The 21,294-nt window shown below is 28.0% G+C and overlaps 3 protein-coding genes across 4 annotated transcripts in view; all 3 read right to left on the reverse strand.

Moving 5' to 3' along the window:
* LOC130668780 (uncharacterized) overlaps positions 1 to 4,546 on the reverse strand; it is a 113,948-nt gene extending 109,402 nt beyond the window's left edge. The window contains exon 1 of the mRNA XM_057471233.1: positions 4,033 to 4,546. The gene's annotated coding sequence lies outside the window, so the exon portion shown is untranslated. The remainder of the gene's footprint in view (positions 1 to 4,032) is intronic.
* A 1,079-nt stretch (positions 4,547 to 5,625) lies between these two features.
* On the reverse strand, positions 5,626 to 10,185 carry LOC130668025 (protein scarlet). Its single transcript, XM_057470010.1, has 14 exons — positions 9,741 to 10,185; positions 9,616 to 9,664; positions 9,482 to 9,531; positions 9,225 to 9,364; positions 8,956 to 9,126; positions 8,650 to 8,888; positions 8,363 to 8,555; positions 8,255 to 8,283; positions 7,231 to 7,336; positions 6,911 to 7,138; positions 6,694 to 6,829; positions 6,191 to 6,296; positions 6,018 to 6,118; positions 5,626 to 5,939 (listed from the first exon to the last, which is right to left on the reverse strand). The coding sequence occupies exons 1-14, from the start codon at positions 9,859 to 9,861 to the stop codon at positions 5,764 to 5,766; spliced, it is 1,845 nt and encodes a 614-aa protein (XP_057325993.1). The 5' UTR covers positions 9,862 to 10,185; the 3' UTR covers positions 5,626 to 5,763.
* A 2,463-nt stretch (positions 10,186 to 12,648) lies between these two features.
* On the reverse strand, positions 12,649 to 19,731 carry LOC130668024 (protein white-like). Of its 2 annotated transcripts, XM_057470009.1 has the most exons (12): positions 19,562 to 19,731; positions 18,790 to 18,898; positions 17,705 to 17,942; positions 15,873 to 16,183; positions 15,571 to 15,769; positions 15,338 to 15,476; positions 14,912 to 15,254; positions 14,701 to 14,832; positions 13,829 to 14,057; positions 13,330 to 13,435; positions 12,966 to 13,137; positions 12,649 to 12,875 (listed from the first exon to the last, which is right to left on the reverse strand). In XM_057470009.1, exons 2-12 carry the CDS (start codon positions 18,880 to 18,882, stop codon positions 12,768 to 12,770), a joined length of 2,070 nt encoding a protein of 689 aa, XP_057325992.1. In that variant the 5' UTR covers positions 18,883 to 18,898; positions 19,562 to 19,731; the 3' UTR covers positions 12,649 to 12,767. The 2 variants fall into 2 exon arrangements, with proteins under 2 accessions (XP_057325992.1, XP_057325991.1); XM_057470008.1 differs by lacking the exon at positions 19,562 to 19,731 and having other exon boundaries at positions 18,790 to 19,203.
* Positions 19,732 to 21,294: the final 1,563 nt, after the last annotated feature.

The raw sequence follows: 21,294 nt of genomic DNA on the forward strand, positions 1-21,294 counted from the left end.
TTGATTAATTAAAATACTAGTGTGTGAAATAAAATAGACAAGGTCGTTAATATTTATTAAAGTATGGCATGACTTTAATGACAGATGTTTTCAAGTACATTTGCTATGTATGTAATGTGAGTAAATACCGAGTAATATACATTATTCTGAGTTCTGAACTGACTGGACTCACGATGACAACCGGTAATTTTTTTTTTTTTTTTATTTACGGTATATACAAGTAGAGGAGAGCTATGAGAAGATATAGTAAAACTATAAAAGCTATGAAATTCTGCAATGTAGTTTGGAGTATAGTCGTCTCAACGTCTAGTCTAACAATCTCAGGGACACAAGGTAGGTCTAGGTTATGTATATATATGTACTATATACATATATATAGGTAAATACTCATGGAACATGTCTCAAGCCGATCAAATGTATGATATTGCTCTGTTACCAGTACAGTGTCAACAAAGTTAAAGAGATAATGATATGCAAACACAAGCCATACTCACTACACATCACATCACATTCTATTTATTTTTTATATTTTTTATGGAGAAATACTTGTTATCATTATTTGTTTAGTAAATTTAATTTATTCAATAATTTTGTGAAAAATATTTTTTATTTTCATTGTAATTATAATCAAACATTATTTATTTCCACGGTTGATTATAATAGAGAACTATGTAGAATGTGCTTGTCACGCCAGTTTAGATACTAGAGCCATAATAACAACTCTCTGATAATTTTTTTTAAAAAACATAATCCAACTCACTCACTTATTCACTCAACAAACGTCTTAATGTCAATTTAAAAAAATTAACAATTTACTTTTTCATTTCGATCATTTAAAATATTATTATTTATTATCAACATACCGCTATAAATACTTGAACAAGAAAAAATTAATTGAATAAATAAAAATGAAATTCTTTTTTGTCTGTGTAAAAATGGATAAATCCTTTTTTTTTTTTAATTATTTACGTAAATTAAAACAAAAAAGTTAAAAAATTTTTATTATCACCATCAGACAATTGATTTCCGGGTCTTTGATCTACAATTGTATTTTTTAGCTTTAAGCAGATGACCTCGTTCTCTTCTCAAGCATAAATTACTTATTGCCTTTGTGGCGGGTATTTAAAAATGACATCACCTATTTATAAATCATTAATATAAGATCAATGATTATTTATTAAGATAACGCCTTTTATTTTTATATTACTCATAAAATTATTAAACAATAATAATAAATAATAAAAAAAAAGTATGATAGTGAAGTTAGCCATGATACTGAAATTAGCCGACGTCTAATTATTTTTGGATTTTTTAGAAAAACAGTAAATTTAAAAATAAAAATATTTCAGAAAATTTCACCTGTAGTTTCTTCAATTTTTTACCTGTGCATATTTTGTTTTTTTTTTTTTTAAATTAAATTGTTAAAAAACATTCAAAAATTTTTAATTGTCTGCTAAGTTCAGGGTCATAGTTAGCCGACGTCTGATAATTTTTGGGTGTTTTTCCAAACGATAAATTATAATAACAAAATATTTGAAAAAATTGCATCTGTAGCCTTTTAAATTTTCTACATGTGCATAAATTTAGTTTTTTTTTTTTTTTTTTTTTATTGATTTGTTGAAAGAATAGTCCAAAAATTATTAATTGTTTGGTAACTTCAAGATCATAAAAAAAGTTAATAATAAATAAAAATATGCAAGTCTAGATTTGGTCGCCAAGTATGGCGAGAAATACAAGACGAGAGTGAGATCTTGTCGCTCCAACCAAGTAGTAGATCAAAACTTTTATTATATTTTTTTTTTTCAGAGACAAACCGGCATCTTGCCGACAATTTCCGTAGCGTATATCAAAGAAGTCACCAAGCCTTAATAGCTGATAGCACTTTCTACGGAAAAAGTACAAGTAAGATTTCTCTTCTTTTGCAAATAAAAAAATATTTTTGTATAATTTACGACACACTGATGTACATTATTATTAATTTTTTTTATGATGCACATTTTAAAATAATATTATGTGTGTAAATATTCATCATACATATATTATTTACTATATACATATTAAATTAATGATAAAAAAAATGAAAAATTTATAAAATTATAACGCTAAATAATTTGCATAGTTTGATTAATCTACTGTTGGGATCTCGAAAATAATCCTGTCTCTACTTACTTGAGAGATTTGAGACACTGCTAAAGAATATTACATACAACCACTACTACTAGACATCAGACATTGAAGACGTTATTAACTGTTTAATATTCAACAGGGAGTAAATTACTCTCGAGTTTTTAAATTTAAAAATCATAATTTGCTGATATTTATTAACAGTGCAAACGCGAGTAGATAATAATAATTATAAATATTTAACAGTATGTTAAATAAATAAACAAAAATAAAAAAAAACAACACGTTTTCGTAATAATTTAAATAAAAAATATATAAATTGTGTATAGATATTCTGAAGAGGAGGCAGTTGAGATTATTCTCAATGACTTTACTGTACTTATTAACAGTTTGCAAGTGTGTTATGTTGGAAAAGCAATAAAAATAACGAGTTTATGTTTTCTATTTGGTTTTCAATGTATAATAACATTTAAGACCAGTATATATCTATGTATAATATACATATTAACTAAAGAGAATACTGGCGCCAGCTCGTGACTTGACGTGACGATCACGAAACGACCTAAGTAACGTCATTATTGTAGTGGTCCCAACATGCACGGTTTGTGTGTCTTCTCACCCGCGAGAGATCATCTTTGCATTAACCGTCCTTGAAAATATATAAGAACGGCAAAATTACTTATGTGCGGAGCAGCATCAGCAGCAGCAGCAGGAGCATCAACAGCAGTAACTAAAGAAAAGATTTATAAAGCATAAGAGTATATAAGTACTGTACATCATTTAGTAAGAAAGATAATAACGTATTCTTGGGACATGAAAAGAGAAGCTGAAGAATCGTGCAAAACTTGTTGCAAGTTGTGTTAGTTGTTGCTGTTGCTGGTACTCTTGCTTCTGCTTTAGCTTCTACTGCTGCTGCTGCTGCTGCTGCTGCTGCTAAGATATCTTGGGATACTTTTGCACATATATTTAACTCTCTGTGAAGTTTACAGTGAATCCGGAGAAAGAGAGTAACGACGAATCAAGAGGGATTGATCTTAACCAAGGTCGATGAGAGATTTCTGAGACGGCAAGTGAGTAGTTGTAATTGTAGTAGTAGTAGTAGTACAATCGAGTCGAGGCAATTTTGCAATGTCTAGAAGAAGAACACCCGAGAGAAGACTACAAAGGTAAGGTACTGTTTATGTACATATATATATAGATACTGAAATGTACTCACGTCTGCATTTTAAGATCGCTCTCCTTATGGACATTCGAACCGGCTCACGCGAGTTCAATAAAAAAAACTTGTGTGTACGCTTTAAAAGGGGTTCCAACCGATCTACAGTCAGAGACTCGACAAAACGGATAGAAAGACGTGGAGGATTCGATGGAATGGAAGAAGAGAAAAAAAGATACTGTGAAAAGATGCAGGCCGAGAGGCTGTGCACGAGCACGGTCAATCTTGCCTCTCAAATAAAACCAAAGAAAATAATAAAAGAAAAAAACGTAACCTCAAAAAGAAAAATCTTATAAACCTCCCTACCTACACAACACTAATATTTTTTTTTCAAGCGTTATCGTCAGTATTAAGAATCTGTCAAAACACTATGTTGTTTTACAAATTATATTTTTTACACTGCATCAACGTTTTTTTTTTTTTTTTTGTCATATGACAAATCAATTATTAGGTTTCATAAAATAAAAATATATACACGTGTATAAATAATTTATAGTTCTTATCGACCTGGAAATGTTTGCGAGAACTATATAAATATAAAATATATATTTTTTGTTATATTGAATCATGCCGGTAAAAAGTCGCCACAAAAAAGGTACAAAATATATAAAGCCAATGTTGGTTTATAATTTAAATATTTTGTGTAAATAAATAAATAAATAAATAAATAATGAAATTTAAACATTACTCACCTCATACAAGTTGGTACCTGGTATATTCACAATAACTCCAGAGCGTTGTAGCTCCTCTACGAGCATTCAGGGACACATATCGGGATCACGATTCTTGTTGTTTTATTTTACACTCGGCACTCGCGGTTACCGGAATTAAAAACACAGGTATAGTACACAGGCGTCGCGTCGGTCCGCATAATCAAAAATTTAAAAACGTTATTGTTTAAACTATTATTAAAACAAAAAATAAAACGCGCGGTTAATATGGAAGTATATACATGTGTATATATAAATTGTATGTATCACAGTAACTTAAAAATAAACACATGAGCAACAAAACAACACGAAACGCGTTAACGTCTACGTCTACGTCTGTACTGGAGCGATTATTAATCGTCACTACGGAGTTACAAACTCCATATAACCCAGGCAGTATCTGGGGGAACGCCGAGCAAGAGCACACACGAGAGAACAACGAGTACGATAATAATCCTCTCTCTCTTCGCTCACTTCGAGGCAACGACTACGAGAGTGTACGAGAACACGAGAACAGAGAACACCAAAGCTACGGAGACGAGGACGCACACATTATACGCACACGCTTACTCTTCAAAGTTTCTTTTTTTTTTTTCTTTTCTTTTATCTCTGCTGCTGCCAACCCGAGTAGCGGCAACAGCCGACTCTAAAATCACTCGTCTCATGGTAACATGGCCGCTTCCTTCCCTCGCTTGCTCTTTTTCATTACAAATAAACGCGACTATTCTTGAGACTTGCGCGCCATCTTGAAACATTTTTTATAACTAACTATTCAACTGGTAATTTTAAACAAGTACTTTATCGATATATTTTATTTAATATGCCAAGTGTTTTTTATTCATTTAAATTATTGTTTTCACTAGATTATTTAAATTTTAAATCTAATACTTTTACGCGGGCTTTTTAATTTTTTTAAAAACTTATTGTTTGATTTAAATTATTTTACTTGAGATATCGATTGTTGAATAAAATATCGAATCGATTGACTTTTTTTTTATTTAAACTAAACAATCAGCATTTTTGAATAAATGAATGAATTCTTAAAAAATTTAATCAATTAAAGGTATGGAATTTAATTTATAAAATAAAATGATACTAGTTATAGAAAGTTTTTAATTATTGTAGACAAATTAAATATTATTTGAAAGAATAATTTGGAATCTTGTGCAAAATTTGAATGTTTTTTTTAAACTTTGTTCCATTAATGATAATGTCACTGAAGTTAACCGACGTTCAACAATTTTGAATTTTTATCGAAACGCTAAATTGTAAAAAAAAAATTATTTAAAAAAATTGTACGTAGAGTTTTTTAATTTTCTACATTTGCATATTTTTAGTTTTTTTTTTTTTTGTTATTGATTTGTTGTAAACGGATTTGGAAATTGTTAATTATCTGTTAATTTCAGGATCATTTCTATTAATATTTAATTTGTATTATTTAAGTACATAAACATTGGATATTATAAAATGAAAATAGGATTGTTTAAGTAAATTATGAAATTAATGATATGAGGAAAATGTTATTTTAATTTTTGTTGAAAGTTTTTTGAGTAATAAATTTAAAAAAAGTAAAAATAATAAAATTTTAGGATAAAATTAAAGACAGGGTTGATTTTTTTTTTATTGCAGGTATAAAATATGATGTAGATTAATATACATGATTGAATTAAGTTAATTTCTTTATAATTAAATTGACAAATGAATAAAAAAAATCTACTTCAATCGACATCTTCGCCAAAGACAATAATATCCTAGGACATGGAAACATGTGAAAATAATAGTCATTGATAAAATGTCAATCCAATAGTTTCCTTCATTGAAATCGTATATTTCCATAACTTGAGTTCCATTTTGAATACAAGGTAATCCAGATTGTTCAACTGCACATGCTAAAATTTAAAAAATTTTAATACTCAGTCTATAAGAATATTAATAATAATATTTATTATAAAAAATTAAAAACTTACAGATATTGTAGACATCTTTCCATTGGACGATCGTAAGAGCTTCAGTTGAATGTAGAAGCCATGATATATATCGAACCCATTTTATAAAAATTGGCAGAGAACTGAATTGGTAAGATAATTTAATTTATAATAAAATAATTTTTATTAAATTTATTTATTAAGTAAATAAATACCTGAGTTTTGCAAATGGTCCCATAGTAATCATAAGAATATAATCGAAAGGAACTAGATATGCCATTGCTAATGGCACTGTTTCAAACGCTGCCGAAAAGAAGCATCCTGAAATAATAATTTATCATTTTACTTTTTGTTATATTTATCAATACACTGTAAAAAATTTGAGGAGTGAACGCGGATTAAATCCGAAGTGAATGCGATTTATTTAATCCACTCTGAATGAAATTTTCTCCGAAGGGAAGTCTATTTTAATATTAAAGCTCCTAATCGGAGTGAATGCGTATATAAATAAAATTCAGATCACTTCGAAATCACTCCGTTGAAAAGACAAACTTCCTATTTACTCCGTACGCGGAGTGATTTTTTTTAAAAACTCCGAAAGTCCGAGTGATGGAGTGAATGTGGATTAAAATGAAATCCGTAATCACTTCGAATTCACTCCCGATTTTTTACAGTGTAAATATTTTTTTTATATAATTTAATTGATTACAAAACACACCACATGCTGTAGAAACATTCATTGTACAGATAGTAACAAGTAAAGTAAGTCCAAATGCTTCTAAAGTACTTCGTAAACCAACTAGCCAATAAATAATCGTCGTAAAAAGTACGGGTTCTAATATTAAACCGGGTATCTATAAATGTAATAAATAGAAATTAATATGAAACAAGATTGAATTTGATTTTAAAAATAAATAAATTAAAAAAATATGTACCAATGATATCATTCGTGAGATATAATAAAGATGAGTGGGGTACATTCCAGCTCGATGCTCGCGAATAAAAAGTGGAAACTCCTGTGGGAATAATGATAGTGTCGCGTACATTGGAAAAAATGCGTTTTCGGTAACCAAAATAAAAAGTGCTCCTTGAACAGCTTGAATACCAAGTTGATCTAAATTTATTGCACCAACGAAACATAGTCCTGCCATCAGAGCAACACACTGGAGAGCATAATAACAATCTATAAACGCGTTAACTACTAATATATTTATATTTATTTATTAATTAATTGATTAGTTTTATTTTTATCTACCAATTTTTGAAGTATCCTTATCAGTTGTATAGTTGGATCTCTTATTACTTGTTCAAATCCTCTATGAGTCAGCCAAAATAGTCTTGACCACCAATGCGGATGTTTACTTTTAAATTATTTAATTTTTAAAAAATACAATTTTTTTTGACATATTCAATACAGTCGGACCTCGTTATAAGACTACTTCACAGTTGTAGGGGAAAAAATTCTTAGAATTGAGGTTTCCCCGCTATTGTACTTAACAGTGTTTGCGCCCAAGCCTCGCTATAAGACTATCATCATTTTGGGTTTTATTTATGCACAGTCAACTCTATCTATTTGTGACCACTCTGAAAATGTCCGTTCCCCTAATTTCAACGTTTAATCGTTCTCCCACCAATGGACAGTCATTAGTTTTTTAATACCCTCTGTATGTGTCCGCATCAAATATTTTGACTCTCTCTATCTCTCTTCAAGTGTTCGCATATAAATTTAATTAATTAAAATAATAAATATATAATTAACAAAATTAGAAAAATTTATAGCGCTTAATTGTATGTCTATGCGTTAGAGAGTAATCAAATTTCAAACAAAAACGTCAGTTTTTAGAAACAAATACAAAGTTGGAGCTTCAATATCTCTTAAATGGTTGAATTTACGAAAAAAACATGAGATACCTTTTTTGAAAAGTTGTAAATTTCCTACAAAAATTAGTTGTATTCAATTCAACTCTGCTCCATTATGTGAATCTATTCCATGTATAATTATAAATAAACAGAATTTAGTCATTCTTTTCTCTTAATTAATTATGTGAAACCACGAAATTGCAAGTATTTTTTATGAAAATAAATTACTTAATCTACAATCTATATGTATGTACATTTTATCTCGATTTTATTCGTACTGTTTGTTAGACTTATAGCGAGATTTCGGCGGAAAATTTTCATAGAGTTGTTAGTGAGGAAGCGTTCCGAGCGAGTTTTAACAAATTGAGGGGAAGAGTCTTATAAAGCATAATCTTATAACGAGGTCCAACCGTACTTACAATTCTTGTTCATGAGCATCCAATCTCCACTGAAATAAATGATAATAATAATTACTTATTATAAAAAAATTTATTGATAGTATTAATTAAGTGATTAAAAATAATTACGTTGTATGTTGTCGATATATGATTCTCAAGTTGCAATTCAACATCTATTTCTTTACAAGCATCACTAGTTAGAAAAGCATCGCAAATTTGTTGAGCTGCCCTACGACTTGTTTCTTCTTCTCGCGGTGTAATAGCCAATGTCGCAACTAAAAAATCTGCTGGATTATATTTGCCTGGACATTCGTAACCTTGTCTATAATTATATTAAATAATTTTTATTTTTCAAAGAAATTGAATTAATATATTTAAATATTTATTAACAATAATAAGGATTAAAAAATAATTACTGTAAAAAAAAATCAATTGCCGCGGGTCTAGTACCAGCAAAAGCTATTCTTCCATCGGCAACTAAAATAATACGATCGAATTCATTGAAAATAGATGAACTTGGCTGATGAATTGTACATAAAACTGTTCGCCCGCGATGTGCAAAAGTTGTTAATTTAGAAACTAATGAACTTGCTGAGTTTGAATCTTGCCCTGTCGTAGGCTCGTCGAGAAATAAAATTTTTGGATCCGTTAAAAGCTTTAGGGAAATATATTTATTATTAATTAATATATATCATAAACCCAACATAAGAAAAAATGTATACTTCGGTTGCAAATGCCAGTCTCTTTTTCTCTCCTCCAGATAAAACTTTATCATCACCCCCTGTACCAATTCTCACATTTTTTCGGTCATATAAACCAACTTCTCTAAGTAACACTTTAATTCTTTCATGAATCTCATACTTTGACATTCTTCTATCCAATTTCATTTGAGCCTAATTAATTATGAATATAACTACTGTATTTTTTATTAATAAAACTAATTACTGAATATTAAAAAAAAATGGTTTGACAAAAACAATTGTTTAGTTACCATAAACCATAAATGTTCAAGTACAGTCATAGTCCCAATAAATATATCTTCTTGATGCATAAAACCTGTATAATGTCTCATATAAGAAGGATCTACTCTCTGTCCATTGACCCTGATGTCTCCATGTACAATAATACCAGCTATTGATCATATAAAAAAAAATATATATATATGAAGATATATCTATATTCATATATTTAAATTACATATGACCATAATTAAATTTTATCATTACTTTTATCATTCGCAATACTTACGAGCTGTCCGATAAGCTAAAGCTGTCATAAGAGAACTTTTGCCTGCTCCACTACAAAAATATATTAAAAATTAAAAATAATTATTTGTTTATTACTTTTATCACTTCAATTTAAATGATAAATATTTTCATTACCTTCCTCCTAAAATTGCTATAAGATTTCCCGGCTTGACAATCCCTCGGACTTTATAGCAAAAAAAAATTTAATAATTAAGAAACAGTATTTTTAAAAATATTATAAAAATTTATTTATATATTACCATTATTTATAAGCTGTTTGCAAATATTGTTACTACGATCCATTGCATAGACAGATAAATCACGCCATGAAAGTGTTGCACCTTGCGGTGATGGTACTCCGGGTGTAATAGATTTATTCATTTTTTAAATAAATTGTTCTAAAATATAAATAATAAAGTTAACACAATTTCACAACATACTAAATTATAATTTATATCACCGTTATTTAAATTTGTTCAATAATAAATTAATATTAAAATATTTTAATCACTTAATCAAATTAAAAAAAAAACAACAACAAAAAATAATTTTAAAAAATTTAAAAAATTAACAAATAAGCCCTAAGGTACTTTAATGTCATCCATTCTCTAGACACCAAAGAAACCTTAGCGCTGAAACGCGACTGGAATCGGTTAGTTACAAGACCCGACTGCCACAAGGGATTGTCACTTTCAGATTCGTGCATGTAAACCAGATAAATGTCACTCTACACCATTCATCATTTAATATGATAGTTATTTAATTATCTATTTATAATTTATCAGTATATTATTATTTTATATATTGATGTCATAAGTTTTCGGGTTATCACACGATGAGTCATTATCTGACAATTATTTACAAAAATCACTTCAATAATTTATTACAAATATTGCAATCGGAGATATTTATTTAGTTAAAAAAATTCCACACCCAAATTTTTTTAAATTTATTTAATCGCAAATTGGTTTTATACAAATATTTTTAGTAAAATAAATTTTTTTTAATCTATAAGTAAGGATTAAAGTAATCGAAGTCGTGAAACCTTATACCATTATTACTTACAAGTGAGACTATTTAAATATGTAAAAACCATAAAATAATTTATATAGACGTTATAATATTTCATATTAATAAGAAATATAACAAGTTGAAAATAAATAAATAAACGCAGTTAGCTTTATATTTCTACACTGAAAAATTGGGAGTGAATTCGGAGTAATTACGAATTTTATTTAAATTCGATTTCACTCCGTCACTCAAAGTCTCGGGTTTTAGAAAAAAATCACTTCGCATACGAAGTAAATAGGGAGTTTGTTTTTTCAGCTGAGTGATTTTAGAATGGTCTGGATTTTTTTTTTGAATCCGCATTCATTCACCCGACTCAAAATTTAAATTGTAGATTGATCGTATTAACGTTGAAAACGTAAATTCAACCTTTCAAGATGTAAATAGCCGTAAAAATGTATTTTAGACGTAGTTGACGTACGAAAACGTAAATAAGACTTTCGTAATCGTAGATACAACCTTTCAAAACTTGCAATACAGAAATTAAACTTTATCGGAAACATTTCGTTTCCAAAAAAAAAAATATATCTAGCAGCCAGAAAACGAAAAATACAAATTTTCAGCAGCTTTTGGAAAATATTATGGGCCTTGCAAGAGATAACTCTTTGAGACTCTGTACTCTCTTAATTAGCTGCCGAACCATCAGTAGAGTTATTTCCTGCAAAGCCCAAAATATTATTCAAAAGTTGCTGAAAATTTTTATTTCTCGTCTTCTGGCTGCTAGATAGGTTTTTTTTGGCAATGAAATGGTTCTGATAGAATCTAATTTTTTTATTGTAAGTTTTGAAAGGTTGTGTCTACTATTACGCAAGTCTTATTTACGTTTTCGTACGTCAACTCCGTCTAAAATACGTTTTTACGGCTATTTACGTCTTGAAAGGTTGAATTTTCGTCTTTAACGTCGACGTTCAAATCTACGATTTCAATTTCGACTTGGATCCGATTAGGACTTTGAATATTAAAATAAACTCCTCTTCGGAGTCAATTTTGCATGCAATTTTTTTGGGATCAAATAAATAAAATCATCCGCTCCACATTCACTCCGGATTTACTCCGGGTTCACTTCGCAATTTTTTTACAGTCTATAATTGATAAATAAATTTAATTGTTTTTATTTTTCAAAATCTATATAAAATAAAAATTATATATTAATATTATTAATATATACTTTATCATAATTATCAGATTAAGATTATTTTAATCAATATTTATTTATAAAATAATTATGTGTAATTATTCTATAATAATATTTACTAATAACACTCCTTCTATCGTAATTTAAAAACAGATAGTATTTAACCATTAAATTAAAGAAATTTTAATGAGGTCAAAGTTTAAATAAATAATGTAATTGTGAATACTCTCTTGATATAAATCGACGTAATTTTAAACTCGACGTAATATCAAATATCAGATAAAACTTCATCAGCTACGATACAAATCGAGTGTTCTATGATTACATTACTTGCATATGTAACTTCATTGGTATGTTTCATGGTATGGAGACAAATCATTTTTATTTTATCCCTGTTTTTTTTTTTTTTTTTCGATTATGTTTTTAACCCTTTGAAACAGTCGCACGGTGTATCTATCAACCGGTTTGTCACGACATCGATATCGACGTGGTCTTGTGTCCCTGCGGACAGGAAATAAAATTCCTTACGCTGGTGAATGTTACGTTTTAAATCTTTTGAGACAGTTTGTGATACTCGATAATTAGAACAAATTCTAAATATTTTTTTTTTTTATCTTTAAAAAATAATTTATGAACCCTCGCGCAAAAGTTATTTCAGAGTTGGATGTTAAGTTTTAATTTACTATCTTTTAATAAATTTAATGCAGGGCTATCTATATATATACATACATATCAATTATCAAATTATGTTATTAGTACATCATACATGAAAAATAATCTTTATAAAAAATTTAATATCAATGGAACTTTCCATTATTTTGCAATACATATTTATTATCATCGGATTTTTTATTTTACCCATATACAAATAATTTTTAATGAGAGATTTTCGTATATAAGATTTATTATATTTAATGATACAAATATTTTTATTTTTTTATAATATATATGAAAATGAAAAAATAGACAATTTATAAAATTTTTATTTTAATAAATATATATTCACTTACATATATTTCATCATAATATTACATAAAATTAAATTTTGGTGAAAAAAAAAAATTTTATACTTTTTATGAAAATTTTATTTCGATGTTTTGCGAAGTGTTTTTGAATAAAGGGCAAGAAACGCCAAAAACCGGAAAGTTATGATAAGAACAACAAGACCGACGATATCAACCCAAAAATCTTTCTGTAAAAAAAAAAAAAAAAAATATTATGGTATTGATTATGAGGGGTAACTAAGAAAATGAATATTTAATGAAATGGAATAACCACAAACCTCATCAAAGTTGTAAGTTTGCAGAACCATAAGACCACTTTTAGGGCAAGTTGCGTTACTTCGTGTGCAAGCAATCGTTTCAACCTCAGACCACTGGTTTATTAGAAGTGCCTCGTTACCATAACGAAACCATGAGAGAAATGAAAACCACTCAAAATATGATGGTACCGATCTGATAGTAATAATGTTTTTATCGATTAATGAACAATTTAAATAATAAATAAATTTTTGCAATACAGTCGGACCTTTTATAAGACTTTCATTCTGTCTTATTTATAAACCAGGTATTCGATAGTTTGAGACAGAAACTAATAGTTTTATAACGAAGTCCTACTGCAATAATTAAATTATAAAATTAACGTACGCGGTGTTTAAGAAAAAACCTCCAAAAAGTAAAAATGGAATAATAACCGGTGGTCCAATTGATAAAGCCATTGAAATATTGGTACTTACACAAGAAATAAAGTATCCTAAAAATTAATAAATAATTAATTTGTTAATATCATTGATAAAATTCTTCATTTAATAATCGATTTAAGTCACAGTTGTGTGTCTGTTCATCCGCGCCTATGGAAATATAATATTCATGATCCATGTAACTCTATCAAGTGAGAATAAATATAATATAATCCTACTCATTTCGAATATCGGATTCACGTAGTATGTTCTTAATAAAACATTATTTTTATTTATCGAGAAAAAAAAACCAATAAAACAATGTAATTAATATTTCAGTCATTTTATACTACTGGTTATAAACTGCCGTATAAAGTAAAATGAGCTACTGATCAAAAACTTGATTTTTCTCCTTGAAAAAAATCTTTTGTAAATTAAAAAATATATATTTTATTTTATTTATATACCAAATGAAGTAGCAACATTAGCTACAAGTGTCATAACACCAGCTGTTATAAAAAAGTGATCAACTCCTGGATATAATCCAATCAATGGATAAACAATTGACGTAAATAGCAATGGCACAGCTATAAAAATAGGTGCTTCGGCTAATGTTTTACAAATAAAATATATTTCAGTCCTATACATTCCGTTACGATGTTCACGTAAAAATATAGGAAGTTCTGCACAGAAAACCTGAAAAAAAAAAATTAAACAATTTTTTTTTTTCACGAACACTGTAAAAAATTTGGGGATCGAATTCGGAGTAATTACGGATTTTAATTCAATCTGAATTCACTTCGTCACTCGGAGTTCCGGAGAATAAATAGGGAGTTTGTTTTTTCAGATGAGTTGTTTCGGAGTGATTTTGATTTCACTTAAATCCGCATTCACTCCGATTCAGAGTTTTACTATTAAAATGAACGTTTTTAGGAGTGAATTTCACTCCAACCCGTAGTTTCAATATTAAATTAAACTCCTCCTTGAAGTGAATTTCACTCCAGGGGGATTAAATAAATAAACAGTCATCTGACCCGCATTCACTCCGGATTTACTCCGCTATTTTTTTACAGTTTATTAAACTCCGGTTCGAAGTGAAATTTACTCCTATAGGGAGTAAATTTTCAATACTAAAACTCCGAATCGGAGTGAACGCGATTTTAAATAAAATCCTTAAACTTCTTATTTACTCCGTATGCGGAGTGCTTTTTTTTAACTCCGGAACTTCGATTAACGGAGTGAATTTGGATTTAAATGAAATCCGTAATCACTTGGAATTCACTCCCGATTTTTCACAGTGAATCAACAATTAATGATAATGTATAAATAAATTAATTACCGTAATTACTGCAAAAACATTTTGAAATGTCATATTTGTAAGAAAAATAAATAGTGCACCATTAATATTCATTACACCGTCTTGATCTAATTTTTGGCCATAATAAATTATTCCAATCAAAAGTGAAACCATCTGAAATAAATATTATTGTTATTTATTATATATTTAGTTCAGCTTATACGAGAGAGCGGATGAATAGAAATGAACTCACTAGAGTTTGAAGCAGCCGTACTTTAATAAGAATAGGTTCTTTTATAACAGATAACCACGATCGCCATAAAACGGCGCGAAATTGTTCACACCAAGACGCTTTGAATGGTGATCTATTGTTATTTTTTTTTTTATTAGACTTTGCAAGCTTTAATGAATCTTGAAATTCACCCTGAATATTTTCAGCCTCAAGTGCTATTTTCATTCCATTATCACTCCGTTGGAATGTATCACACACAGTATTTATTGTATGCCTACACTCAACTTCTCGTCCCGCAACAACCGCTAAAACCTGAACAAAATAATCTGCGGGATTATAATTACTTGGACATACGGCTCCCAAACTAAAAAAAAAAAAATAATTTTTCAATTTATCTAAATATTAAAAATTATAATATTATTTTTAATTGGGCATTAATTAATTTACGATTTAAAAAATGTGAAGGCTTGTTCAGCAGTCCCCATAAAAGCCACTCGTCCCTCTGCCATCAGTAATATTCTATCAAAAAGAGCAAAGAGTTCAGAAGACGGTTGATGGAGAGTAGCAATTATTGTTTTACCCTGTGCTAAAAAAATTATATTTCATTTTTATTATTTTACATTTTTAACTGAAATATTGTAAAATTAGTAACATTAGAGTGTTTATTATTGTTTGTATACCAGCTAGCGCTTTCAAAACAGATACCACTTGATGAGCCATAAACGAATCAAGACCTGATGTAGGTTCATCGCAAAACATTAACGGTGGATTTGTAAGAACTTCTGACGCAAATGAAAGCCGCTTCATCTCTCCACCCGAGAGACCTTTTACTCTACCAGGTACTCCGATAATGGTTTTTCGGCATTTTGTCAAGGCAAGCTATTTTAAATAATTACATTAAATTTATTACTATTATTTTAATTTAAAATTTTGTTAGAATTTTTTTTTTTTTATGAATAATTGATAAGATTAATTTATTTACTTCCGATATAACATCATTAACCCTCTCAACTCTTTGTTTATAGGGTATATGTCGATCCATTCGCACCATTGCTTGAAACAGAAGGTGTTCTTCAACAGTTAAAGTCCCGATAAATAAATCATCTTGCTGTACGTATGCAGTCCTTGATGTGAGCACACTTGATGTCACTCTCCGACCATTCCCAGCCATCGTTCCTGACACCGTAATACCTCTACCGGATCTAAAGGTCAGTGCATTTAGTAGTGTCGTTTTTCCAGCTCCAGATGATCCCATTATTACTAGTAATTCACCTGGATATGCTACACCGGATACTAAAAATCGTTAAATTATTTATTTAAAAAAATACTCCTAGTTAATTTATCAATTTTTAATATCATTAGTTATATATTTGAAATAATTTAAATTGAAGCATTCCTGCTACTTAAAAAATCAAAAAAGCTCTACTTTTTTCTCTAACCCAAGTAGCACAGAGACAACTTTAAGATGTCATTAAGATGTCTTTTAAACGGACAAGAAAAATTTTATTCTGTCTCAAAGTCAAGTTTTTTTTTTATATAAATAAGACATACAGATGTTGGTCCTAGGAGTCATAGGAAATTTGTCTTTTTTTCTGTCCTTAAAAGTAATCTAAATTAAAAAATTGTTTACTTATTTTACTTATTTGACCATTATTTGTAATTTACTTTTTTGTCGTCACTTGTGTTAAGTCTTTTAAGCAGATATTTTTTCGGTGATATAAATTTTTCAAAACTTTTATCTCATATGGGTCACAAAGCTAAGTGTGCTACGTGGGAAAATGAAAATTTAAATTCAATTTTTCGAATTGTTAATTTGATCGAACTTTATCATCCGTTTTTTCCCTAGGGCAAATAACGTTTAGTTTATGCCCGCTAAATTAGCTTCTGACTTTATATATTCCTATCAAAATCGTAATTGTTGATAAACGTCAGAATAACCATAAATCATTCTAATTAAACAAATTGACAGTTTAATTTGCACATCCTTGATTAACAACTCCGATTGAATTCGATTAAAAGTCATTCGGTAATTTAACTAGCTCCTGGCATTGAAACTTCAAGTTTCAATGCAGGTAATTATGAAAAATATAAATTGTAACACGAAATAAAAAAAATTTTAAGATTTCGCGTGATGGCAGCTCTCGCCTTCGGGTCCAGTCAGCTTTATTCTCGTCTGAAATCTTCTTGTTTCATCCTTTGCCATACAATATACTATTACTTCATAAATATCAAAAGTTTATTATATTACTTAAATTAATCATTGGTATTTCAAAAAATACGTCAATATGTAAATTTAAAGTATTTAAATATAATAACACGTTTTAAAATAAAATAATTTAATGAATGAGAACTCTCGTTAAATAACTAACGCAAACCAAAGAAATTACGTTGGACATTATAAACAATTAGCGGAGTAAATCCAGAGTGATTGCAGAGAGGATGATTGTTTATTTATTTAATCCGCTCAGAGTGAAATTCATTCCTAAAAGTTTTTTTTTAAATATTGAAACTCCGAATTGGAGTGGATGCAGATTAAAACAAAATCTAGATCATTCTGAAATCACTCCGCAGAAGAAGCAAACTTCCATTTACTCCGTATGCAAAATGATTTTTTTAAACTCCGGAACTCCAAGTGACGGAGTAAATTCGAATTTAAATGAAATTCCTAGTCACTCTGGATTCACTCCCAATTTTCACAGTGGAATTTTAAGTCTTTCATAATAATATTAAGAATGAAAATATTCATTTAAATTTATAGATATTATTATTTATTTCGTAAGATCCATAAATCTATTTTTTTTCTTTTGTATTTACCATCCTTCAATATATGTTTCTGTTCGACAGGTTTTCTTCTGCGGTAAAAACGATCCCAAGCTCGAGTATTTCGTGCCGTACAGTACACATTTACATCACTCCATGTGTATGTAATTTTATCCGAACAATCCAGCATAACTTCAACTTCTGTTCTTGAAGAAACCACTGGATCCATTCGTAATATATTTTCAACAGTTTTACCATAAGTTTCCACTTGTTGATTTCCATTACAGCCCCGCTATTAAGAAAAAAAATTTTTTTTTAAATAATTGTATAGCTTAACATAGTAAGTAATAAGCATTCGTCACATAATTATTGTCATAAAGAAAGTATATGATATCATTGAATTAATGCATTAATATTATCTTTATGCAAGTATATTTATATACGTATCGATACGCTCTCGTTATAAATGAATTCATTTTATTAGTTTAATTATTGAAAGATGAGTAATTGTGAGTTACGTAACTCATTATCGGCGCCTGACATTTTTACTTATATATTTTAATTAAATATTTCAAAATATGCATTAAATTTTTCCTACCAATAAAAAACAATATCATTATTCTTTTATTTTTTTTAATCCCTGTATGGTTCTCGATTTCTTCGGGAAGCCGTTCCTGTTTTTATGACAATACGGCTTCCATGAATTCATTTTAAAGGGACCCTTTTTTTTATTATTAATGAATATCAACTTAGTTATTTTTTGAATTTAATACTTCTTTATTTTTCTTTACTCTTTAAAAAATTAGCGGAGTGAATGCGGAGTAAATCCGAAGTGAATCCGGAACGCATAATCGCTTATTTATTTAATCCCCTCGGAGTAAAATTCACTCCGAAGGGGGGTTTATTTTAATAGTGAAACTCTGGTTCGGAGTGAATGCAGATTGAAATAAAATCCAAATCACTCAAAAATTCAAACTCTTTATTTACTTCGTATGCAGATTGGATTTTTCTTTTAAAACTCCAGAACTCCGAGTGACGGAATGAATTCAGATTTAAATAAGTTTCGTAATCACTCTGAATTCACTCCATATTCTTTAGAGTGTAAATGACTTGTTAAAAATAAATAAATAAATACTTACATATGCAACTGCATCATATGTTCGAGATACTGAACTAGTAGTTGCTGTTGAATCGGCTTTAATTAACGGTTGATTTTCTTCTGTCTTAGTCATTTCTATGCTACTAAATCTAAACAAATAATTATTTCGTTCTTTAAATAGAATAATTTTTTAATTAATTTTCTCATTAATTATTTAAATTATCTGTTTATTTTCTCTGTATATTATTCAGTACAGAATACCACGACACTTCGATTAAATAACACAATTATTCGCGCGATTGTTCTTCATGTTGATATTTATAGAGAAGTCGATTTTTTAACAATAGAACTCATTACTTTTAATCAATATTTAATCATTATAATAATAATGATTAATCTTAATTAAACAAATTTATTTTCAAAATAAAAACTTTTCGTTAAATTTATCAAATTATTCTGATACGTAAGAAAAAAAATTAGTTTTATATATAAAATATACTTTTTTTTTTCTTTTCTTTTGATTTAATAATCGGTCGAGACAAATTAAAGTCAAAGTGCATTAGTAAACAAATTTTTATGAAAGATTAATAATTAAATGTAATACAACACTTTTAAGTCTACAGCATCACTAATCGTCTTATTGTACCGCGAATATTGCTATCTACGTTTTACAAAAAGTTATCGTTTAAAAAAAAAAAAAACTTATAAAAAACTTTGAGAAATTTGATAGATTTAATCGTTAAAATTTTTTAAAATTAAATAATTTCGTATTTAATATGTGATAATTAATTTTAAGTAAATAATATTTTTACATTTATAAAAATTCAAAAATTTATTCACACATTTTACTTTGTTTAAAAAAAAAAAAAAAATTCAGTAATTTTATTTTCTATAGAAATTTTAAAATTATTAAAACTTTTTTTTTTTAATTTTATAACGTGGAATAAGATTGACGTTTCAAGACGAACGATCGCGTACTGACTGAATAGTAAGCTACTGTCCAAGTTTGTACTGAGTTACAAGCATCGAACGTAATACCTCTTAGATTTACATTTGCAAACAAAACATCATATCATAATAACAATAAAATCTATTATTAATTTATTACTTTTTTTTTTTCTTAATAAAAATAATAAAATAAATACAAGACTTTTTTTTTAATTGGCATACTGTTGCCGTAAATTTTTATTCATATTTAATTACATAATTAATTTATAAATAACGTTGAAATACATTGAATTTGGTTTATTAAAAGCTAAACAAATATATACAATAATAATTTAACAAAGCATTTATCAATAATTGAATCATATCGGGATTAATTTATTTCCATAAAATATTTATAGTAAATTATTTAATCATTTTTCATAATTAATCTCGTTTAAATTTTAAGTTGACCTTAAGATAAAAAAAAGTTAATAACCAATAATAATAATAATTAAAAAAAAAAAGTATTTTATAATATAACAATTTTTTTTTTAACTCTTTTTGTCAATTACTCAACGGGCAATTTTTTTTTTTTTGCTTTTGGCCATTGAAAATCAATCAATTTTGTAGGCTCAGCATAACATCTGTACAATTATATACACACTTTTCAAAATACAAATCATAATAGCCAATATCCCACAATATTTACTTATTATTGAACACCTCAAACGCGAAAGCGCTAGGGGTGCTTTACTGACGGTTCTTCCACGTTGACAATTTCACTCATACAAAAACATTTCTACATTCTTTTTTATTATTTTGAACACATGGGAATCGTGAACAATTGATAGAAAAAAAAAAATACTCTTTATGCATGAAAACTATCAAGTTTGCTTGAATATACTAATTATACTTAATTAAGCGCCATTTAATTCTTATTTGTAATTTCCAACGAAAATAAAAATTTTAAAATAAACAGAAGAAAAATAATAATAATTCTATAGTTACTTAACAATTATAATTTAATTTTTCTGAAATATTTTAACATAATTATCATTTAGATTACTTGGGAATTTATTAAGTCAGATAGAACAAAAATTAACGGACGAAATTTTAAAATTCATTTTTATTAAAATTACTTCTTAGAACAAGAGTGATGAGAGTCAATGGCTAGAAATTTATGTAGGGGTAAGTAAGGCAAAATGGTCCTCTTAAGAAAAAAGAGCTTACATGTAATATATATGTAAGCCCATTTTACCCCACTCTCCCCTATACTACTATTAACATGCGCAAGCGAGTCCATACGAGTCATAAGTTGAAACCGGTCGTGAACATGGATAATACAGGACATAGATCGTCTGCCATAATTATCAATAATTAATACAATATCTCAATTTATTTTTTTTTTTTCACTAATTCATGTTTAGAAAGCATGTAAAAAAAAAAAAAATCCGCACAAAGAAATTCAAAATTTGAAATAATTTAGAACTTTTAAAAAAATTAAGACTAAAAGCTAAAATCAATTTAGTATTTTTTGTAAAAGTATTTTTAAGTTTATTACCGGTCCTGAAATTTATGATTTTTTTTTAATAGTATGAGGAAAGAAGAAATGTTAAAA

The sequence above is a fragment of the Microplitis mediator genome, chromosome 5 (assembly GCF_029852145.1).
Source record: "Microplitis mediator isolate UGA2020A chromosome 5, iyMicMedi2.1, whole genome shotgun sequence".
In the NCBI taxonomy this organism is placed as follows: domain Eukaryota; kingdom Metazoa; phylum Arthropoda; class Insecta; order Hymenoptera; family Braconidae; genus Microplitis; species Microplitis mediator.

What these genes read in the sequence shown, in the direction of transcription:
- LOC130668024 (XM_057470009.1), bottom strand. Translation starts at nt 18,882, where the DNA reads ATGACTAAGACAGAAGAAAATCAACCGTTAATTAAAGCCGATTCAACA. An exon ending in TACGGCTGCTTCAAACTCTA is followed by an intron (nt 14,833 to 14,911) that starts GTGAGTTCATTT and finishes TATTTATTTCAG; the next exon opens with ATGGTTTCACTTTTGATTGG. An exon ending in AAACTTACAACTTTGATGAG is followed by an intron (nt 12,876 to 12,965) that starts GTTTGTGGTTAT and finishes TTTTTTTTACAG; the next exon opens with AAAGATTTTTGGGTTGATAT.
- LOC130668025 (XM_057470010.1), bottom strand. Translation starts at nt 9,861, where the DNA reads ATGAATAAATCTATTACACCCGGAGTACCATCACCGCAAGGTGCAACA. An exon ending in GCAATTGATTTTTTTTTACA is followed by an intron (nt 8,556 to 8,649) that starts GTAATTATTTTT and finishes ATATAATTATAG; the next exon opens with ACAAGGTTACGAATGTCCAG. An exon ending in GAAAGATGTCTACAATATCT is followed by an intron (nt 5,940 to 6,017) that starts GTAAGTTTTTAA and finishes TTTAAATTTTAG; the next exon opens with CATGTGCAGTTGAACAATCT.